This window comes from Podarcis pityusensis, assembly GCF_964106645.2.
Source record: "Podarcis pityusensis genome assembly, chromosome: 3".
Lineage (NCBI taxonomy): Eukaryota > Metazoa > Chordata > Lepidosauria > Squamata > Lacertidae > Podarcis > Podarcis pityusensis.
Genome location: NC_138026.1, coordinates 24178278 through 24201388, shown reverse-complemented (window position 1 = coordinate 24201388; position 23111 = coordinate 24178278). Strand labels below are relative to the sequence as shown.

The following is a 23111-nucleotide window of genomic DNA, read 5'->3' as shown; positions in this document are numbered from 1 at the left end:
GGTGCGTGTTATAGAGCGAAAAATACGGTAATTCTGGTTGTGTGATCCACTCATGGTGCAATCCTAGCCATCTCTACTCAGAAAAAGGTTATACTGAATTCAATGGGGTTTACTCCCAGGGTAAGTGGGATTAGGAATGCAGACTAAGATTGCAATCTTATGCATATTCACCTGGGAGCAAGCACTACTGAAACCAGTGGGTCTTACTTCAGAGTAAACATGCACTGGGCTGTAAAGACAGGGTTTTTTGTAGAGAAAATGCTTTGAAGACAGTTGCCCTTCCACCGAAACACTTGGTTGCTCCAACAGAAGCAAAAGTGCTGTAAATATATTTTCCCATTTGCTATTATGAAGACATTATTACCAATAAGTTGGGCAGGATTATTGGCTATTATGATGAGGGTACTGTATAAGGGGCTGTCACTGAGCCCACATTTTTTTCATATTCCTGTTATGTCCCCAGCAGAGTTGCCTCAGGACAGCAAGTTAAAAATTCATTCCATAGAAGAGATCTACACTTTGGGGTTTGGGGCATAAGACAGAGAAAGAGTCAACATACATTTATTTCTCCAACTCAAAGTTACTGACGATATGGAGGAAATGTACCTACTGTCGGAGAAATAGATTTCTTGTGCTGCTTGCAAAAAATCCAAAATGCCATCTACATTGCTATCTGCCTCTTCAAAGTCGGTTCTTTCCTCCCTCTCGGGCTTATATGTGAAATCTAAACCAGTTGGCTTTGTCAGCAAACCAGCTGCTCTCATCTTTTCCTTTTGCCGCTTCTTTTTAATTTTCCTCTTTTTGTTTCGACTTAGATTTGCGCCGTCTGTGTGCCGCAGCTGTAAATTATCTTCAATCAGATTTTCATGCTTCCCACACTTTGTTTGGCCTCCGTGTAAATTATCCGGGTTTTGCAAAACATTCTTCCGTTTCCTCCTTCGGGTGCGCTTTCTCCGGAGTTGTCCTTGATCATTCTCTTCTGCAGGTTCAAAAGAAACATTACAAATAAAAGTGAGAGACAGGAAGCGACTCTTGGCCGTGCTTCGTACGAATGCCCCCTTTCTCCTGTTTCTGCAATGTTTCCGCATCTCTGATACGTTGCAGAGGATTTGGTTCAGCTACAATGACGGTGATGATTCATTCAGCACATTCAAATGTACATGGTGCTTTAAAGGGAAACATAAGAGAAAGAAAAAAAAGGCATGCACCAGTAACAAGGACCTGAAAGCCTGTATTTCAACAGTAAAGGTAAAGGGCCCCTGACCATTAGGTCCAGTCACGGACGACTCTGGGGTTGCGGCGCCCATCTCGCTTTATTGGCCGAGGGAGCTGGCATGAAGTTTCCGGGTCACGTGGCCAGCATGACTAAGCCACTTCTGGCGAACCAGAGCAGCGCACGGAAACACCGTTTACCTTCTCACCGGAGCGGTACCTATTTATCTACTTGCACTTTGACGTGCTTTCGAACTGCTAGGTTGGCAGGAGCTGGGACCAAGCAGCGGGAGCTCACCCCGTCGCGGGGATTCAAACCACTGACCTTCTGATCGGCAAGTCCTAGGCTCTGTGGTTTAACCCACAGCGCCACCCGTGTCCCGTATTTCAACAGTAGGGAGACACAAACACAACAAGAGGGGAGAAAGGAAGGCAGAGGAAATGAGAGGTGTGAACCTGTGCCAGTTCACATACTTAGGATTTAGTTTAGTTAGGGACAAGTTACAGACTACAGCTACAGGCTTCACAGGAAAAGGATTTAAAGGGAGAAGGATGGCATCATAGAGGGTCAACACTGTTATGCACACCTACATCTTAATAAACCAACAGAGGGGACTCCCAGGTTCAGGGGAATGACCGTCACGCAGCACATGCTCTCCATGCAGAAGTCCCAGCACAACCTGTGATACCTCCAATTCAAAAGGTGATGGGAAAGGCCCCTGCCAGAGACCCTTGAGAGCCATTGCCAGGTGGACAATATGGCGCTAGATGGGCCAATGGTTTGATCTTGTATATGGCAGATTCCTATGTCCGTACACCTCAGTCATTTTTAGTGGCTTACTCTTGCACGCTATTATACACCAAATTTCAGAGCTGCACAGGATTCAACTCCACACGCTGCAAGACAAAAGCAGGGCGCCCTGCGTCTGCCTGATCACTAATGAAGAAAATAAGTGAGAAGAAGTGAGTGGTGTTGAAATCGTCCTCAATGGAAGGTTTTCTAGGATAGATGCCTCCTCCCAGCTCTTCTGAACCCAATTATTCTCCATTATAGCTGCCATAGTCATTCACATACCTTAACCTTGGTATTTATCCATAAAACTAAACTGTTGCAGTAAGCCCTTAACTTACATGGGGGTTATGTTCCAGGGATCTTTTTGGGGGGGATGCTCATTCATTCATTCATTCATTCATTGTGCACAAATAAATGTGTGTAAGTTGTGGGCTTCCTGTACTTGCATTTTCTTTAAAAACAAACAAAACAGGATCTGGCTGCTCATTTAGACTCTCACTATCCTCCTCTCTCTATCATAGCTTTCTTATTTGCCTAATTATCCGGATAGATCTGAGACCACATAGTCCAGCCCTGACTCAGGGTTTAGTCAGTTTGGCTCAGAACCAATCTTTGCTCCCGAAGCCTGAAGTAATCCCCGACCCTTAACTCCGCCTCAGATACACTGCCCCAGAGAGCACATCTGCCTGTCAAAGCCATTGAACTTCTGCCAGATGCCTTGAACTACCTCCTGTCCCAGCTAATAACAATCCTTTATGTGGCCTAACTAAAATACTACCTCTCATAAATCTCATGAAGTAGATTTTAAAAGTAGAGTGAAGAAAACACAACCCCACTACCATTTAGGAACTTTTCTTCTTAACCGCTTTAAATAGTAAACTAGTACCCAGCATTCTCGGTGAATGAAGGCAAGGACACTGGAATCATTGGCAGGCAGAAGAAGCAGTGCATTTCCCAGGACATGGCCTGAAGTTGCAGGATTCGGCAAACCTTGCAGAAACTAAGCTGTTCTGGGTCATTACCTCACTGGGAGACTGCCCTCAAACCACATGTTTTCTGCCTTGAGTTCCAAGTTGGGTGAAACGATAAAGATATGCTGAACAAAATAAATAAAGCAAACTTTGCACTTCTTTTCTAAATTTGCTTACGATTTAATTCCATAGGACCAATCTATAGACCAGAACTGGACAACTCATTTCAGGGTTTTTGTTTAAAGCTGATTTGCATTAATTTGTCTTCACTTGCAAAGCTTGGAAGGGAGACCCACCAAGAATTAGAACAGCCTCTACCACCTATTTGACAAAACCACATGATACTAGACTAAGGACAGTATAGTACTTATAGTGGAGAGATAGGACTAGTAGAGCCCGGGTTCAAATTCCCACTTAGTCATAAAACTCACTGGGTGGACCTTGGGCTAATTGTTATCTCCCACTCTACATGATAGGTTGTAAGTATAAAAAAGGAGAGAGCGATCTAAAATGCCTTCCACCCTGAATTCATTGAAGAGCAGGAAATAAACTGTAATGAGAACAAACGCACTTAGGACATCATTCTATAAGCCTCTCTCCCTCTCCATATATGATCACATAATGGAACCTTATTTGTAGCCATGCCAATGGCTCTGATAAGACTGTCCCAGGAACCTGCCAAGGCAACCCTGACGAAAGAGAGTAATGTATGAGAGTTGACTGCCTTTAAAATGCTTTATTTCCACTAGCATGGCCTTTAGCATCCAATATTTGTCTGGCAGCTTCCCCGTAACTCATCTCCCGTCTTTGTAATAATAAATTTGCTCTAAAGATGAGGAGCTGCGGTTTTATTTTTGCTGCCTCTCCTTTCTTGAGCTTTGTTATCTATGATACGCTTCCTCTCTTTCAATACCAGGCATCAGACCGTCAGTTTCTTCTTAGCTGACGAATGTGTGACTCACTACAGAGTAGTCTGTGGTACTTTCTACAAAGGAGGCGGCAGCGGGGAATAAAAATACATTTGCAATTCAACATCCTGGCACAGCAAAGACCGAAATGATTTGCACTGGGTGCCTACATTCAAGAGTGCTTCACCTGCGTGACATTTGAAATAGCCATCTTTTGCAGGCAGATGAGAATCAGAACAAATTCCTGTAAAATATCAGCAATGTAAACGGCAACAAAATAAGTAGAAAATAAAAATAATACTGAAAATGATGGAAAGAAGAAAGAGTCCTCATCAGAGAGGGATGGCAAATCAAGCTGTTGGACTACGCCGACATAGCAAAACTGACCAGAAAGCTCAGAAACCAAGAAGACAAAAACTTTAAGAACAAATGGGAAAAAATTATAATTTATTTAGGAGACCATTGTAAGCAGATGAAAACATTAGCAGGATTCTAATATCACTTGTAATGTATCAAACACTATTGACAATATGAACAGATACAAAATATAGATTATGAAATAATATGCAGTTGAAAATGTTGACAATAGGACCATTGGAGGGGATGGTGGGAAGTCTTGAGATTCAGAGAAATTTCTATATACGGATATGTACTTGGTATTGTTACAACTTTACACTTGTAATATCAAAAATGATTTCAAATAAGTTTTGGCTTCACTTCTTTTTAAGAAATTATAACACAATGGAGAATTAGCATGGAGCCTTTGACAGGCCATTGGACGTGTATCAGGAAGACATTGGATTAGAAATTTGGTAACTACGGTTGCTAGAGAGCCTTAGACTAGTCACCTACATCACAGAGTTGCTGATAAAATGGCCCAGCTCTCAGTGTTCACCATGATGTTCTTTGGACAGAGGATGATAAACGCAACCATTCACAAATACAGCTAACTGAAATTTCCACACCACAGCATTCACTATTATGCATGTACTCAGCGTAAGGGGTGAAGATAAGGAAGGCAGAGGAGGCAAAATATAACTTAGACTGTTTCTTGGGTGGGTGGGGAGGAAGTGTGCAACTCAATAGGCTCAGAGCTTCTTCAGTTTAGCACCTGCAACAACTAATTGCTATTAAGAAAACAGCTCTGTAGTTAGTAAGATTATCCTCTTTACCTTGCAACTCAAAGAACTGCCATGTGGTTTTACTGGAACAGTTATATTCCTAACGTGAGGATATTTTTTTTTTAAAAAAATCAAAAACTTTTTGATGTATCTTAACAGTAGCCTTCTCTTCTCTTTTTTTGGTTCAACTTTTGCAGGTTTCAGAATTGCACTTCGAAGTAGAAAAAAACTGTTTAATTCCAGAAGGCTTCAAAGAATTCGGGGTGGGAACATACAACTCCAGCTGCCGCAGAGACAAAAGCTCTGCAGACAATAAAATCATGTTTATTAAACAATGTAAGAGTCATTAACATTTGCGGTTTCAGTGGACATAAATTTTGATGGACCAAAGGAATCTGGTTATTACAGATATTAGATGGAGAAGGAATCTTGGGTGTTTCTTAGTACAGACCCAGGTCATTGAGCCTGAACTTCTTAACTGTTTTTTTTTGGGGGGGGGGGGACAGGATGGCTAGGATAGAAGCAGGCCTGCATGCCCAACAATCCAATTCCACTAATACCCAGCTCTCACAACCAAAACGTACATAATTATGACCAGTGTGCAAACATCGCTACTTATTTGCATCAACATGCTTCCCCACAAAGCACTGTGATTGGAGTGGCCTTGGAAAACCACCCACTGGGATTAAAAGCTAGAATTGTCCATCAAAATGAAAGAACTCCCACCAGCCTCTCTACCCTCCCCTTCTCTCAAGTTGTGGGGGTTTCCCCAGAGAAATGGTTTCAATTCATGGGGCGGGGGGGGGAGCTGGGGAAGGTAGCACATTTAACTTTTTTGGGGGAAACAGAGGCAACAGACCTACTGGATGTACGTATTGGGCATCATAGGTAACAGCACAACCTGACTTGCAAATCTGAGAGTCTGCCTCAAATCACCTTGATTTGCTTTGTCTGGGGTACAGACAGAACGAATGCACACGCCGGGTATTTTTTCCTTCCATAAGAGGCAATTTGATGCATTCACCCCAGAATTGGAGCCTGCACACACACACATGAAGAAAACTGAACTAGCTTTCTAACGTAATCTGATACTCAACATGTATCTGTATATGAATGTATGAAAAGGACTGGTCTGCCAGAAAAGAAACTTAGTAGAACAAAGAGGAGTTATTGGTGGGAAAATATGTTATAAAATTACCAGCCTGTATTGTAAAGTGTTACTCACAGTTCAAACTGTCAGCTACTGAAAACAATTAGTGTTTTGGCTCACTTCTGTGTGACAGCCAATTTACAGCCGAGAATTTCTACCCCAAGCCAATACCGCTATTGGCAATCTAAACCCCAAGAGAAAAAGTAGTTTCCAGATGATGGGAACAAAATTCACTTTCTGAGCACATTTTCCCAATTCCTCCAGGGAGCTAATAGTGGATAGATTCCTCTCTTTGCTGAATTCTGTCTGCCAATTATTTTAAATAAAACAAAATAATCTTCCTTGCCTTCCTTTCAGTAGAAAAACACTGTTTTTCAACATCCATGATAGTGAAATCAGGATAGAAAAAAGACACCAGAAGTTCTGTAAATCCAGTATTTTTCCCTCCAGTATTAGCATCCGATTAACCTTCTCTAAATGTAAAGGGACCCCTGACCATTAGGTCCAGTCATGACCAACTCTGGAGTTGCGGCACTCATCCCGCTTTATTGGCCGAGGGAGCCAGCATACAGCTTCTGGGTCATGTGGCCAGCATGACTAAGCCGCTTCTGGCGAACCAGAGCAGCGCACGGAAACGCCGTTTACCTTCCCGCAGAGTGGTACCTATTTATCTACTTGCACTTTTGACGTGCTTTCCAACTGCTAGGTTGGCAGGAAACCTTCTCTAAAGGAAATGGCTAATTGAAAGCCACCCCAAAGCTTTAGCATGCAATGGACCGTAGGAACACGGTCAAGTTTTCCTAGTTATGTCTTCTGCTCTCTCTTTACTAAAGGCAAGGATTTCCCTGTAGATGGCAAAAGCCATCCTTAAGAAAGCTGCAGCAAGAAACAGTGTTTTGATCTTTTCTTCTGTGTTGGTGGGGGCTTGGCGTGACAGGCTGTAACTGCTGCCCACCCCAATATTGGGGAAGCAGCCATTCACTGTCACCACTTCTCTAGAATGTCAGGCTCAGTAGCAAAGCACACAGCTGTGCCCTGGAGAAGCGGCAACTCGTCTCACACAACCACCTGCCAAGTGATCTTTCCTGTTGCCAGGGCAGATGCAGAGCTAGCGACCCGCAATGTTGTAAGGACATTTTGGTCGCCGGAGTTTTCATACGTGGGCAGCCTGGAAATGATATGCTTTGGAAGCCAGGCCACGACTTGGCAAAGGGCACCTTGAGCCAAATCAGGTTTTGTCGTCCTGTGTGCCACTCACTTCCTGTGTGCACTTAGTGAAACTGACATTGGTTAGAGAAGCAAGCAGGAGGAGCGTGATGGGAGAAGAGAGAACACCAATTCTGTTTTATTTTTAGGTCAGCTTTTTAAAAAACTCTTAAAAAGAAAAAGGAAGAAAAAGGAAGAAACGGTCAGCGATAGCTTCGAACATATATAATTGAATGATGATGATCTTGATCTGTTAAGACAGCAGGCTGGAGTGTTTCTTCAAGTAGTTACACCCATCAATCCTTTCGGATTATGGTGGTGGATTAGAGAGTCTCATTGGCCAGCAAAGAGATTGCCAAAGTCCATTATTTTGAACAAATAAAGCTTTTGTTTCCAGTATCCAGTGGAAAACCTGTTTATACAGTACAAGGTCATACCGAAAAAGAAGGAAGTCAGAAAGCAAAATACGGACACACTTTCCCAGGGTATTAACTGTACAGTGGTACCTCGGGTTAAGTACTTAATTCGTTCAGGAGGTCTGTTCTTAACCTGAAACTGTTCTTAACCGGAGGCACCACTTTAGCTAATGGGGCCTCCTGCTGCTGCCGCACTGCCGTAGCACGATTTCTGTTCTCATCCTGAAGCAAAGTTCTTAACCCGAGGTACTATTTCTGGGTTAGCAGAGTCTGTAACCTGAAGCTTCTGTAACCTGAAGCGTATGTAACCCGAGGTACCACTGTACGTCTAGAACTAGGCAATCCATGCCTTCCACCAATATGCATTTAAAATTTCACCTAGACTTCTATATTATAGACTGTAGAAGTCTGTCAAGTATATCATTCGCTCAAGAGAGTATATATTAACAAAACAACATTGTACAACTTGGGACCCCCAACACCTAAATGATCACCTTTCTGATGATGATGATGATGATCCCTCTTGCCTTTTCCTCAGAAAAGGGACTCAAGGTAGCTCACAAAAATTAAAACAAGCATGGATAAAACACATAAAGCTGGAAACATGTAAAAGATAGTAGTTAAAAAGTAATTAAGCTATAATAGAATTAACATGATCTAAAACAACTTTAGAAAATCTAATATGTCTAGAAAAAACAGCAACAACATAACACGATGAAAAGACCTTTCCTTAAAAACAGTCAGATCTCAGAAGCCTGCTGGAATAAAACAGACTTCATCGGCTAGCAGAAGGAGAACAAGGAACAATGTGAGCGAGACCACAGAGGCGGTTGCCCTGGGCGCAAAATTCTTTGGGTTTGCAAAATTTGAAAAAGAAAAGGAAAAAGGAGTAGTAATAATAAAAACAATAAATATAAAAGGATGCTACTAAACCAGAAGTGGTTTTTTGTGGGTTCTCCTACAGAAAAACAACAAGAGTGCTGTAGGTGGTATAGTACACATTCCGCTTAAATCTTGCTCCTTAAAGAGCTCTCATTTATTTTATTTATTTAACATCATTTATATTCCAGTCTTTAACCATTTTGCCTATGGAACATCAACGGTCAGTTGCAATCCCACTTTCAAAGCTCACAAAAAAACATGTATAAAAGCAGAGGAAGCCGTATTGCTCCATCAATACTTTTATTAGCGTCCACCAAAATGAGAGTGGGAAAACTCTCTCTTCATCTCCTCCACCCTTCACTTCCTCTGATACAGGGTTCTGTGAACTCAACAACTTGCTCACTACTTTTTGGCGTCTTGGTTGGTCCTAATAACGACACTGCCAGACTGTGAATAATAGGAACAACCGAGAAAATATTATACGCCATGGCGAGAGAATGTGGTTAGGTTTGAGAATCCAGATCACCCGTTGAATAGGCACAATTGAGGAAGGAAGGCATTACCTCACACACGGTCTGGGGTGGTTCAGTCGCTACAGCGGGAGATTTTTAATCTCAGGGTCGTGGGTTCCTGCATTGCAGGGGGTTGGAATAGATGACCCCTGAGGACCTTACAACATGGATGATTCATTCATATTGGTGGTGACAATTTTACATGGGGGTTCCGTTCCTGGCCCTCAACACGCCCACTCTGCCCTGTTACATCACCATTACAGCCTTTTCCAGGAAGTCCTAAAGAACCTGTGCATCAATGGGATGCTCACAAAATGGTCACCATGTCTCTCTCTCTCTCTCTCTCTCTCTCTTCCCACAGTGAAGTGCTTTGCAAGCTACACACACACACACACACACACACACACACATGCACTTAAAGGTTGACAGTCCAGCATTGACACTGGAACACTGGAACTAAAATAAACGTATTCTCCAGACCTCAGCTCCCCTCCCCTCCAGGGAAGCAACATCACAAGGTGTGTATGTCAGGGCTTCATTACAGATGAGCAAGTCTCCTCTTAACTTAATTCTCGAGTGAAGTTGAACATGTTCCGACCGGTGCTGGGGTTACAAATCGCCTTATTGATGTACTGTGCTATCTGGGCTGGATTGCTGCCAGGCTATTAATCTAAAAGCCTCCAGAGCAGGGGCTCCCATACTTCTTTGCCCTGAGTCTCATCTGCACCCTTATCACTTTTCTGATGCGGGCGGCACCTGTTGCTGAGGCTCCCTTTTATCCGCATGGCGTTTAAAGATGCAAGTTCACTTTTGACATCTCACGCAGAGATCTGTTTGTTTGTTTTGAAAGCCAGGCAGCAAATAAGAAACTCCCTTTAAATACAATAGTCCAAACACACAATACTAGTCTTGGCGTGTGGTCAGTGGGCTGGGGCGACGAGGCTAGTCATCTAAATGTTCCCCTGGCATCTCCTTCCCAAAGCCCAGGAAGCTTCTGTCTGGCTTAGGGAGAGAGGAGCTCTGCTCTGATGGGTCCAAGAACCCTTCCGCAGCCTTCTTTGTTTCCTCATTTCCCCTCCCTTCCTGTGTTTCTCTCCATTTTATTTCTTTGTTAAATATATTTTTAAAAATCGTTTTAAAAAAATCTAATTTGTTTTCCGGGTTCCACTTGTTGCACCTGAGTGGTGTTCTTGTAGGTACAGTGGTACCTCGGGTTACATACGCTTCAGGTTACACACTCCGCTAACCTAGAAATAGTGCTTCAGGTTAAGAACTTTGCTTCAGGATAAGAACAGAAATCAGGCTCCGGCGGCGCGGCGGCAGCAGGAGGCCCCCATTAGCTAAAGTGGTGTTTCAGGTTAAGAACAGTTTCAGGTTAAGTACGGACCTCCGGAACGAATTATGTACTTAACCTGAGGTACCACTGTACTTGGAAGTATGATCTTCCATGAAGAGTAGCTTTAGCAAAATTCACTTGATTTTATAACAAGCTTTTAAAAACTGGCACCAGACGAATGGTGCATCCAGTTCCTCAGATTGCATTTGGAAAGCACCAGTGTGAAACCAGGATGAAAGCTTAAATGCGTTCTGCTTATACACAGATTAATAGAAACTCAGCTCAACAATCAAACAAAACTACAAATCGGAGGGAACGGGGACATTGTGTTTGAACTATGCAGTTTTTGAGGTCATTTGAAAAACACACCACGAATTCAGAGGACGATACTTTAGAAAGCTAAATCTGAAGTAAGGTAAGTTCTACTGGTAATGTGAATAAAAGCATGAGCAGGTATTAAAATGTTCAGTTTTCTATCTCCCCCCATTTATTTCAAATTCTAGAACTGGCTGAGATTGACAGGCTTGAGTAGTGAAGGGGACACTTATCTCAAAATAGCAATGGGAAGCTTTTAGTAGCAATAACGCACACCGAATCTGGAACGGCAACACAAATGCATTGCAAGGTGAAACAAACTGAAGGGGGTGTCAAATCAGTAAAAAGCAAATACAGACATTTATGGTGAACGTCCCTAAATGTCCTATTTTGTGAATGTTTCACGATCACCCTAAAAAGCGAATGAAATACAGTACAAAATTACCTTTCCCCCTGGAATTAAACAAGGCAGGAGGGATATCCCCTTAAAAACCAACACTCTCAGAACTGCTTAAGGTCTTTCTTCTCGAAGAACAACTTCTTTTTGTAAATGTTATCTGCCGTAGGCTTCCAGCTAGCTTCTACCCCAGGGTTTTCACACTGCCACAAGATCACACACATCAGAGTCAGCCTCGCTTCTGCAGAACCTTCAGCCTAAATCAGTACATTCCACAGGCTGCTAATGTGATCCCTGTCTCTGAGGAGAAGATCACGCATTCGCAGTGTAGAACAGTTTAACACTGATGACAACAGTGAGATGGCTGTGGGCAGTGTGAGCGTGCACCTTCCAGCACTGCCCTCTGCAGGAACAAAATTGAAGATTACTGCCATCTTGTGGATAAGGGAAATAGCTGCACTTTAGTGTACCTTTAGTGTACATTATTCACTTCCCCAACTTACTATGGGGGGGGGGATACAGATACCTTACAGGTAAACTACAAACTCTTTTGCCTCCTTTTGCCCACCAGGCACCACACATCCAGTACTGTGGGCTCCCACCCTAAACTTCTGGTGCTTTATAGAATCATAGATTTGGAAGGGACCCTGGGGGTCATTTAGTCCAACCCCCTACAATGCAGGAATCTTTTTGCCCAATGTGGGGCTTGAACCCACAATCCTGAGGTTAGAGAGTCTCACGCTCTACCGACTGAGCTATACTATAGAAGACTTTCTTTCTTTTCTAAGCAGGCATTTTAGCTATGTTTTCTGATTACATGGCTTGCTTTAGCTGATTTTATTTTATGTTTTTAACCTTACTGAATACCATTTAGGGACTGAGTTGTGAGGCATACACATATTTTAAATAAATAAAATTATTTGATGGCTGCAAAAGTGCTTATGGGAACAACAACGGGAACAATTCAAACAGGAGGCTGCTTTGTGGTATACAAACTGAGGAAAACACACTGCTCTGTTTCCCTACAGTAACACTCAATGAACAAGACTGTACTGTAGTAAAGCTTTGATTAAATAAACATTATTTTCATATAGCTGCTACACTAAAGCATAAATGCTTGAAGTCTAGCTGTGCAAATGTCTTGGAGTCAATAAACAAACAGCAGCATGATTTAAGGTGTCTTGTTCCCCAAAATGAAGAAAGAGGGGGAAAGGAAGGAACAAGACTGTCCTCTGCTGAATCATCTACTAGATTACAGGTTTTCCTCATTACATAGCAGAGCAAACAGGATAAAGAGTGAATGAGAATCCTAATATTATATGCCCCTCTCTGGGGATTGGTGTTTTAAAATAGTTCTCTGAGCAAACAAGATCCATGCAATATGCATTTTTCAGACTCCCTCAGGCTGTAGGAAAGAGGGCTGCAGGGACAGTTCCAAGACTGACCACAAAAGGTAGCTTTGCCTGGGCTGTTGTGGACATCCAAGCATCATCACCAGTTTACAGCAGCAAGGTTGCTACAAGATCATCATCCATGGCTCCAGAAGCCTTGAATGTCCTGCGAGAGACTAAGGAGTCTCGGTGTACCTATGGAGGTTGCCATGCTCCTCTGTTAAGGGAGAACCAAAATGGCCAATGAAGAGGCCCCAAAGGGGATGACCTCTGCCTCTAACTGACAGCCACACAAGATATGAAATTGCATTTTGTTTGTCCAAGTCTGGTTTCTTCCCTCTGGGAGTACACCGCACGTTCTTGACGGGTAAAGTTTCTATTTTATGGGGGAATTGCAATTCAGATGGATCCTTGCAAGTGCATGGATGAGGGTGGGCAGGGTGCTGAGAGTCCTTACATGCACAAAGTGACCATGGAAACTGGCAAAATAAGGACAAAAAGCCCAGTCATGTTTGAGGTAAGGTGGGTGGCAACCAGGGATAGGGCCTTCTTAGCAGTAGCTCCTTCGTCATAGGTCTCTCTCACCTGGCCACTCCATCAGCATCTACTTTGTGATACTTAAAACACCAAGCAAAAACTTTGCTATTTTAGGGGACTTCAATGGGACTGACTGATTCTGTTGCTAATTTCAATTTATCTTAATTGTCTGATGGCTCTCTGTTTAGTTGGATTTTAGAATCGGTTGTTAAGTGCTTATGTTTCATTGTTTCATAATACACTGCAGTCACAAAATACGTAGTGAATTTGTCTGAACAGCAAGATGATCAATATTTAAAATAATTAAAAAGAGTAGCTGTATAACTTATAATTTAATTTAATGAAAGATAATTTTCACAGGCAGGTATTAAGGAATACCTGTTTAATTTAATTTAATTTAATTTAAGGCAACTTTCACAGACAGGTATTAAGGAAAAGCATAACTACAACTTTACTTTCAATAGCTTTAACAGTAAGCTTCCTAAAAATCTTATCTTCCTGCTTGTTGAAAAGGCTTTCAAGATCTTTTCCCCAACATTCAATAAAATTGTTTTTCTTTTTCTTTTTTGGCAGATCCCACAGACAGGATCTTATAAAACATTTTATATACAGCATTAGCATTCTATGCCACATAACTTTGCCAGTGCTCTACGAATGAGAGTAGTTTCTTCCAGTTTGCAGCGCAGCCACTCTTTCTGTGCAATCCAAACCCTGACCAGTAGGGGCTTAACTGAGCAGTGGGGCCACCACCCCATCCACAGCCCCATTGCTTACACCATGGTGGAAGGCAGGCAAATGCTAGATTAGGCTTGGACTGAGCCCAATGCCAAATAATGTAGCAACAGTGGGGGTCAGCTCTTTGTTCTGCCCACCTACACAGTCATGACGTGGAATGGAGAACTGGTAGGGCGAAGCTGGAAGAGGTTGGCAGGGTCAGGTAGAAAGAACCTTTCCCCAATCCAAAGATCTATTCCCCCACCCCACCAGTCCAGTGCAAAGGGGATTTACCGTATTATTTGCTCTATAAGACACACCAGACCACAAGACGCACCTAGTTTTTGGAGGAGGAAAACAAGAAAAAAAATATTCTGAGTCTCAGAAGCCAGAACAGCAAGAGGGATCGCTGCGCAGTGAAAGCAGCGATCCCTCTTGCTGTTCTGGCTTCTGTGATAGCAGCACAGCCTGCATTCACTCCATAAGACGCACACACATTTCCCCTTGCTTTTTAGGAGGGAAAAAGTGAGTCTTATAGAGCAAAAAATACGGTAAATCACACTGCCATATGCTAAAATTTTAAAGGCTCAGGAAGGAATGCGCAGTCCCTGGGCTTTGACAAATCTAAAGTTTCAAGGGGGCGGTTGAAAGCACACAGAAAAACAGAAGGGCCTTTTTGACAACAAAAGCAAAAAAAATTAAACGCAAGATTGTTTTGGTTCGGCTCTAATTGACTCCCCAGCGTCCCATTTTTAAAGAAACTCAGCATTAACAAAGCGAGCTAATAACCTAGTCTTCACTGTATCATATTAAACTGCAAGCCTTCAGAATAAGCAAGTATCTGCTACTTGCTCTTTTTTTCTCCTCCTTTAAGTCCCTGGGACAAGGTGGGCTAGAATCAGGTAAAGGGAAATAACTGCAGTTCTAAGCATATAGCTTACTTGAAAGCACACACAAAAATCAATCCGACTAGCTTCCAAATAAAAATGGATATGATTGGGCTGCAGGTCATTAACTCTCATCGCACTCCAAAATAATTTCGTAAGGTTTCCCATTTAAAAAGATATTCCTAGCACATTGGGATGTTAAAGGGCCCAATATTTATTTATCATTCACTTGCCTTTCTGGGAGTCAGCCAAGGTGATGTACAATTTCTGGACTTGAAGGCAATAAGACATCCTATATCATTCACATTTATCTCAATGTGTTTTAAAACCATCAAAAGATAATTTGTAGGAAGAACCTGAAAGACTTCAGAAAGCCAAGGCAGTTCCTGTTTCAAGTGCAGCTATGACATTGATACGAGCTAATAAAAGAAAATTACTGGTGCCTGGTAAATTTAATTCCTTTAAAACACACACACTCAGCTCTTCTGGTAATAAATTAAAGTTTTAAAAATATTTCTCTGTGTTATATTGTACACATTAATATTCTACACCTTGACATACAGCAAGACTTCTGCCATAGTAGAAGTAGCATGCATATTTCATCCTTGGGGAGTTAGCATTGTTGTAGCACAGGAGGTAGCACTGGGGGGTGGGGGTGGTAGAAGCCTCGTTTACAATTGGGGAGCGTTGAATAAAATTAAGGGGGCAGTGGAAGCATAAAGAAGAAAATTTTGAAACACTGTTCGTACATGTTTCATCTGTTGTGTAACAACGCTTACCAATGCAACTGAGTTAAATTTGTAGTGATTAATCCCCCCCCCCCAAAAAAAAATTTGATAGCAGTGCACCAGGCTCATCCTTCTCATAAGGGTTATTTTTAAAAAGTTATTCATATTTTTTATTTTAATATCCTTCGTCATCTTAATTTCCTGCCTGTAATGTGAATGTTACTATGGTTGATTTTAATAAATGATTTTATAATTTCCAAGCTTCAAGGTGTCTTATTGACAGCAGCATATTTCTTTCCTGTGTTGTTGGACATAGGTTAGAAACACAGATACATAAAAGAACACAAATTTGTCATTGCAGCTTTCTGTTTGCTTGTTTAAAGAATGTAGATTTTTTCCAGGGGCACCAAATAATTTTTATTTTATTTTTTGGAAAAGGGGTTGATAGGCCAAATAAGTTTGGGAACTTTTGCTCTATGGCTCTGCTGCAATGAAAGAAGCAGGAACGGGTGCAAAAACTCAGCATGAGGCCTTGGAAGCAGATCAACTGGTAGAGAAGAGCTAGTCAGTGTGGCTTCAAACTGGTTGCCTCTTCCCCAGAACTGCAGATCTAAGCTTACTAGCCAATGAGAGGGCTTACCAAACGCTTTTGATGATTGCATTCCACCAGTCCTCTTAACACATCCAAATTCATCTCGCCGACAACCAATGCATTTGCAAATAGAAGTTAATAAATTGCTGTTAAGCAGTGTACAATTTCATTTGATAAAGATGAATAGTGTCATCCTATTCGATATCAGTGGGCGTGGGGCAGTTAATCAAGTTGTTTACCAGCTGGAGAATGGGAGAGAGAGACAGATGCAAAAGAAATACTTATTGCTCTTTGTAATATGCTTTGGGGAGCGCAATCGCATTATCTTGGCAAGAATGTGCAATTGGATAAAGACACACTGCTGAAGACAAGTCGGCCCAAGGGGTCAAATGTACAAATCTTTGCCACTTCCCGAAGATGAAAGTCAGGTCTAATACACACATCCGCAAGATGTGCACAACAAACTAATGCTTTGTCTTTCTAATGTGACTAATGCAGCAAGATGAATTAAACGAGATGGCAGAAGCCTAAAGTGGCAAAATAGACAGCACCATTGTGCTGTCGCCCCCACCAAAATATGAAAATAATAATAATCTGCAAGCGAAAAGAAGAGCCGGAAAGAATGTGCTAGACTTCTTGTTGGGTTTTCTATTGCTCTTTTTGTGGAGTTTTTGACAGAACATTCAAAAATTGTCCCACACAAAATTGGCCACCTCATGAGAAGAGAAGACTCCCTGGAAAAGACCCTGATGCTGGGAAAGATTGAGGGCACAAGGAGAAGGGGACGACAGAGGACGAGATGGTTGGATAGTGTTCTCGAAGCTACCAGCATGAGTTTGACCAAACTGCAGGAGGCAGTGGAAGACAGAAGTGCCTGGCGTGCTCTGGTCCATGGGGTCATGAAGAGTCAGACATGACTAAACGACTAAACAACAACAACAGCAACGATGAATATTGCTTTTATGGTGCAGACTGCTTGGAATTTTTTTGAAATATTAAGTGGTTTAGAAATGCTTCCAAGTAAATAAATAAATGAAAAATACAGGTTGCTTCCAGCCAAGCTTTCAGACTTAAAACAGTATGGGCAGAAAACAAAAGATAATTGTTCACCTCCTTCAACATTTTACTAGAGTAAATAAGTATCCTTGCTTCAATTCTGTGGCATGGAAGGAATTGGCAAAACTGATCTGATTTCTTGACTTCCATTCACTCCATTGCCTTAAGCATTATACAACACAGGCTCAATTAAGGCAGTTTTGGAATCATTCTATAATAAAAGTAGAATTTCTCCTGCACCTTTTTGTTGTTGTTGAAAGGTCTGAAGTCAACAGCACCAATAAAAAACGAAGCAAAATACAGAAATAGTATAAGCTTTCATAGGTAATCAACTACTCTGGGGCTCAGCAGGCACCTCCTTCCTGACCAAAGTCTACAGTATATGTAGGAGAAGGATCCATGACCATATGGAACTGAGAGGTCTGAGAAGAGAAGAAGAAGCGTTTGGATTTGATATCCCGCTTTATCACTACCCTAAGGAGTCTCAAAGCAGCTAACATTCTCCTTTCCTCCCCCACAACAAACACTCTGTGAGGTGAGTGGGGCTGAGAGACTTCAGAGAGAAGTGTGACTAGCCCAAGGTCACCCAGCAGCTGCTTGTGGAGGAGCGGAGACGCGAACCCAGTTCACCAGATTACGAGACTATCGCTCTTAACCACTACACCACACTGGCTCAGTATATATAGGAGAAGGATCCAAGACCATATGGAACAGAGAGGTCTGAGAGGAGAAGCGAGATGCTCTGCTGAGGTGACAGTGGAAAGTCACTAGCTTCTGTCAGCTGGTTCCCTTGGGGGAAGGCCTATCATCAGCTCAAGTAATAACCTCTATCTCCATCAGTTATTGTCTAGGAAGAAGAGTAGCCTTCTTCTCTCACCAGATGAGCCCAAGGCTTGTCCAACACCCTGGATTCCACTGGATAAGGAAGATGTAAAGGAAAGACCTTCAGGAGTGACATTCAAGCATCTAACAGCACCAGGCTGGATAAAAATCAACGATTTAAAATAAAAATAAAAATCAGATTTATTTATTTTCACTTAAAGTGGATTTTTTAAATTAAAATTAGATTTTTAAAATAAAATGCTTTTGGAGGAAAAATCTTTCTAAGGATAGTTTTCCATTTAAGTTACATTATAGTCCAAAGGCTATCCATCAGGAAATAAGGATTTGTTTTAAGTTTTTCACGTGTGCTAAAACTCAGTCTAAGGTGTTTTTTTTAATTGTTTAACCACATCAGTTAACAAACATGGATACATACGCTATAATGTTATTGTTTTAGTTAAATAAATTGTTATTAAGGAAATGATTATTTTTCTCCTTCCAATAAAGTACAGCAGAAAAGTTCTCCAAATATAAACAGTTAACTTATTAAACCTCACAATAATTTCATAATTATTTGTCTATGTATTTCTAATAGTATAACCAAATCAGTAATTTTTGATATAACTGTAAAAACTACCCTGAAAATTTATTACAACTACAGTGGTACCTCGGGTTAAGTACTTAATTCATTCTGAAGGTCTGTTCTTAACCTGAAACTGTTCTTAACCTGAAGCACCAGTTCAGCTAATGGGGCGTCCTGCTGCCGCCGCGCCGCCGGAGCACGATTTCTGTTCTCATCTTGAAGCAAAGTTCTTAACCCGAGGTACTATTTCTGGCTTAGCAGTGTCTGTAACCTGAAGTGTCTGTTACCTGAAGTGTATGTAACCCAAGCTACCACTGTATTCCAAAAATTAAACCTTCACCTGGTTGTAAATATTAAGATTATACCAGCAAGAATTAATCTTTTTGTAATAAAAATTAAAATGTTTTAAATTAAGTCTTACTGACTAGTGATTTAAATTATGATTTAAATAAATTTGATTTAAATCAAATCCATCTTGAACAGCAAACAAATATTCTTTTGCCTGATAAAGAACATGGGATAGAATGGAGGAAGACAGCAACTGAGTGGGAAATCACAGAAGGGCTGAAGAGGAAAAGATGAGGAGGGGACAAAAAAGTCAAAAGACACACAACCACATCAAAATTCCTTAAATTCCTGTACTTATAATCACATTAAATACTACTAAAGAATTCAATGAAGATCAATGGACAAACATACTGGAGTTAATTTCAAAACATGAAACATAATCTGTTAGGAATTATAAAACAATTGTATGCAGAAAATGATAAAAATAGGAATGTCTATGGATGATAAAAAGGCACACACAAAATATGCTTCCTACCATAGCGGGTGTAGCAGGTGGCCAAATCAAAAACCAGACTCACAACAATCAGGAATCTTGCACTAAACTAAGAAACCTGGAGTGGAAGTAATTTGTGTTGAAACTTTCAGGCAGTAATATTGATTAGCTGTTAGGAATGAATTTATTGCACGGCTTCCAGTGGGCTTTTTTCTTTTATGTGAAGGACGAACAAAAAAAAAATGCCTACTATTTTAGCGGAGCTATACAGAAAGAAGCAGCCAATGAATCTCCTCCCTAGATAAACCTTTAGGTTTATGGTACAGTTAGGAGAAATATACTGTGGATTCTACAGCGCTACTGCTCACTTGTTCCTAAGAGGGTTTTTTTTGGGGGGGGGGGTTGCATTCAGCTAACTTTTATTCAAGAAAGGAGTGGCTATGATTAACGTAGTCCCATTAATTTTAATGGGTTTATTCTAGGTAAACATCAGTTCAAGCTTCCTCAAACTCGGCCCTCCAGATGTTTTTGGCCTACAACTCCCATGATCCCTAGCTAGCAGGACCAGTGGTTGGGGATGATGGGAATTGTAGTCTCGAAACATTTGGAGGGCCGAGGTTGAGGAAGCCTGCGTTAGCTGAATACAGCCCAACATTTTAACTGATTGAAACTTGGTGAGGGGTGAGGACTGTTACTCATGTTGTTGTTGTTGTTTAGTCGTGTCCGACTCTTCGTGACCCCATGGACAAGAGCACGCCAGGCACTCCTGTCTTCTACTGCCTCCTGCAGTTTGGTCAAACTCATGCTGGTAGCTTCAAGAACACTGTCCAACCATCTTGTCCTCTGTCCCCCCCTTCTCCTTGTGCCCTTCATCTTTCCCAACATCAGGGTCTTTTCCAGGGAGTCTTCTCTTCTCATGAGGTGGCCAAAGTATTGGAGCCTCACCTTCAGGATCTGTCCTTCCAGTGAGCACTCAGGGCTGATTTCCTTCAGAATGGATAGGTTTGATCTTCTTGCAGTCCATGGGACTCTCAAGAGTCTCCTCCAGCACCATAATTCAAAAGCATCAACTACTCATAGATTCCTTTAAAAATAACATTCCCAATAAATATTCTGCATTTCCCTATCCTTCTACATAGAACAAGCCTGAGGTTGCTGCTCTGCATAGTTGTATGGGCATATGTCTTAATAATGGGAAGGAGAAATGGAAAGAGTGGTTTAAATATGAAGTGTGCAGGTCACTGTAGAACAGCACACATGTTGGCTGACTTACATGTACATGTGTACCATTCAGGATCAATCATCATTTGCATCCGTTTCCATGGCCTCATCTGAACCCAGGGACGGCCTGTCCTGTTTTGCCGCCTGAGGCAAAACGGGAATTGCCGCCTCCAGTCCCACCATCGCCCCCCGGTTCTCGCTGAACTCAGTGGGAGCCAGGCGCTTTCCCAAGTGTTGCTGTTCAGCTTCTCCCCCCTGAGGCAGGGAAGATGAGTGGCAATGCCATAGAACGCTGCCTTCTGCACTTACACTGCCTGAGGCAGGCTCTTCACCCCACCTCATGGGTCGTGCCTAGCTAAAAAAAAATTCAGGTTTTTTACAGTAAACAATGCCTTAAATAAACAAAATGTGTGTCACCTTGTTCATACACAACTCCCAGATATGCTAGCCTGCTGGCAACTTCATGAGGCAGGTATGCTGGGCTTCTTTCAATTCTGTGAAGCTCTGCAATGGATTCTGTTTCTTTGGCATCCTTGCAGGATGGTTTTGTTTTTGTTTTGCTTTTTGATAATGGCACTGAACCAGTCATGCCTCTCCCACACAGGGCTGGATTTAGGTTTGATGAGGCCCTAAGCTCCTCAAGGTAATGGGGCCCTTTATATGTCCAGCTGTCCTTTGTCAACGACAAATTGTTGCTGTTTTTTGTGTTTAATATATGCTATATGGTAATTTATGGACCTAATAGGTATCTAAAGCCATTTGCACATAACAAAATACGTATTTTATCAAAGTAATTGCTGAACTGAAATACAATTAAGAAGAACTATATTAATGGTGAAAATTTTGGGGGGCCCCCAAGAGAGTGGGGCCCCAAGCTATAGTTTTTTTAGCTTATGTGTAAATCCGGCACTGCTCCCACAGTTCTTCTCTGCCTTTGTAGCCATCTTCACACAGCCCATCCCAGGTACAAGGCCAATCTGTGTCTCACACAATGAGTATCAGGAGTGGTACTTTTCAACACTCATCACAAGAATAGTATTATTTGAAAAGACAAAGAATTTTTGTAAAGAGATACAGGCAAGCATCTTAAACCATTGCAAAAGATTGTTTAAAGCACAGGGGTGGGAAGAATCTCAGAAATATTCCTCTCCACTCCTCCCTCAGAATGAAGTAGCTGATGTTGGATTCTTCTTGGACACTTATAGGCTATTTCAGCACAGTAGCTCAAAAATGCCAGGCACACTTCTCGCGAAACAAAGAGCTAGGTGCGCAGGTGTTAGGGATGGAAGAGTATTTCTGGTCTCTTCTCATTTTTGCAGGTGTTCATTCATATGTCAATTGTGTGCATTTGTATACAGTATATGAAAAATATATTTAAAATATATATTGAATTGTATATTCTATCGTGTTTTTTAATTTCTTTTTACATACTTTATCGGAAATTTTTGAAGAAGCACAAAAGATAATTACATTCTGATCCATGTATTGGTCTGGGAGTCGTGAATTAGGTCAGTTTTCTTACAAATGAAGCAGAAAACCATGAAACTCCTCTATCTCTGATAGTTTTAAACCAGGGTCTATCAACAACATCAAGGTAAGTTCTAGATCAGTGACATATTTGTTGCTGCCTCATCCTGCACAACAAATATTATGATGATCTAGCAAACATCATCATTCATGACCATCCTACTGGAAATAGAGAACAAAAACCTATTTCTGGAGGAATTGCTCTGAAGCACAGGAGGGATTTGATTGAAAACTAACCGAGTTTTACTCTGAGAAGACCCACGCTGAAACTATTGGACCTAACTTAAGTCATGTGCATTAATTTCAGTGTGTCTACTCTGAGCAAATCTGAAAACCAGTCTCAGTCATCTAAGGATGTTTAACAGTGGAAGTTTTCATGCCCAGCAAATAGGCAAAGGTATTGACAAGAGATGCTAGATATGTGGTTACCATGGTTACTCTGTGGTACATGAGAAGGTATTCCAAGTTCAGAAGCATTTTATTTTCCCTTACTTTATATGATTCAGCTAAACCCTAGTGTGCTGAAAAGAAAATACAACACACGCAACCAACCAACCAACCAACCAACCACCACACATGCAAGCTCTTCCATGTTTGGGTTGGCAGTGTTTGTATGCATTGCCCCAAAATGATCTTAGGTATGACAGTGTTATAAACTGCAAGAAGCAAATCTGCAAGTGAAGTCCACTTTGTATGATGCTAGAGGTGACATTCCAGAAATATGGAGGCTTCGGCAACAATACCACCCCCCTTGCCTGGGAGAGAGGGGAGAAACACCCTTAAATTGCGAAGAAAGAAAAATGTATGCAATGACTTTATCATTGTCAAACCTAGATGTGGATTAAGAACATGAAATAGATTTAAGTATCTTGGTGCATAAATATGCAGAGTTATGAAATATCAAGAAGTGAGCCAACATGGCCTTGCCCTCATATTGCAACATGCGGACCTTCACTCTTGAGGGTTTTCTGGTCTCTGCAAGAGAGATTCAAGTTTGTTGATTTAAAAAAAAAAACTATTTTAAGAATGTAAGCGTCACTTCAACACACAACC

General features: G+C 41.6%; 1 protein-coding gene across 1 annotated transcript in view; it reads right to left on the bottom strand.

Annotated features, from left to right (window-relative positions):
* Positions 1-23111, bottom strand: part of ERICH1 (glutamate rich 1) — a 63805-nt gene that overhangs the window by 9573 nt on the left and 31121 nt on the right. Inside the window, exon 4 of the mRNA XM_080999318.1 lies at positions 611-979. Within this exon, the coding sequence (XP_080855444.1) occupies positions 611-979 (369 nt within the window). The remainder of the gene's footprint in view (positions 1-610; positions 980-23111) is intronic.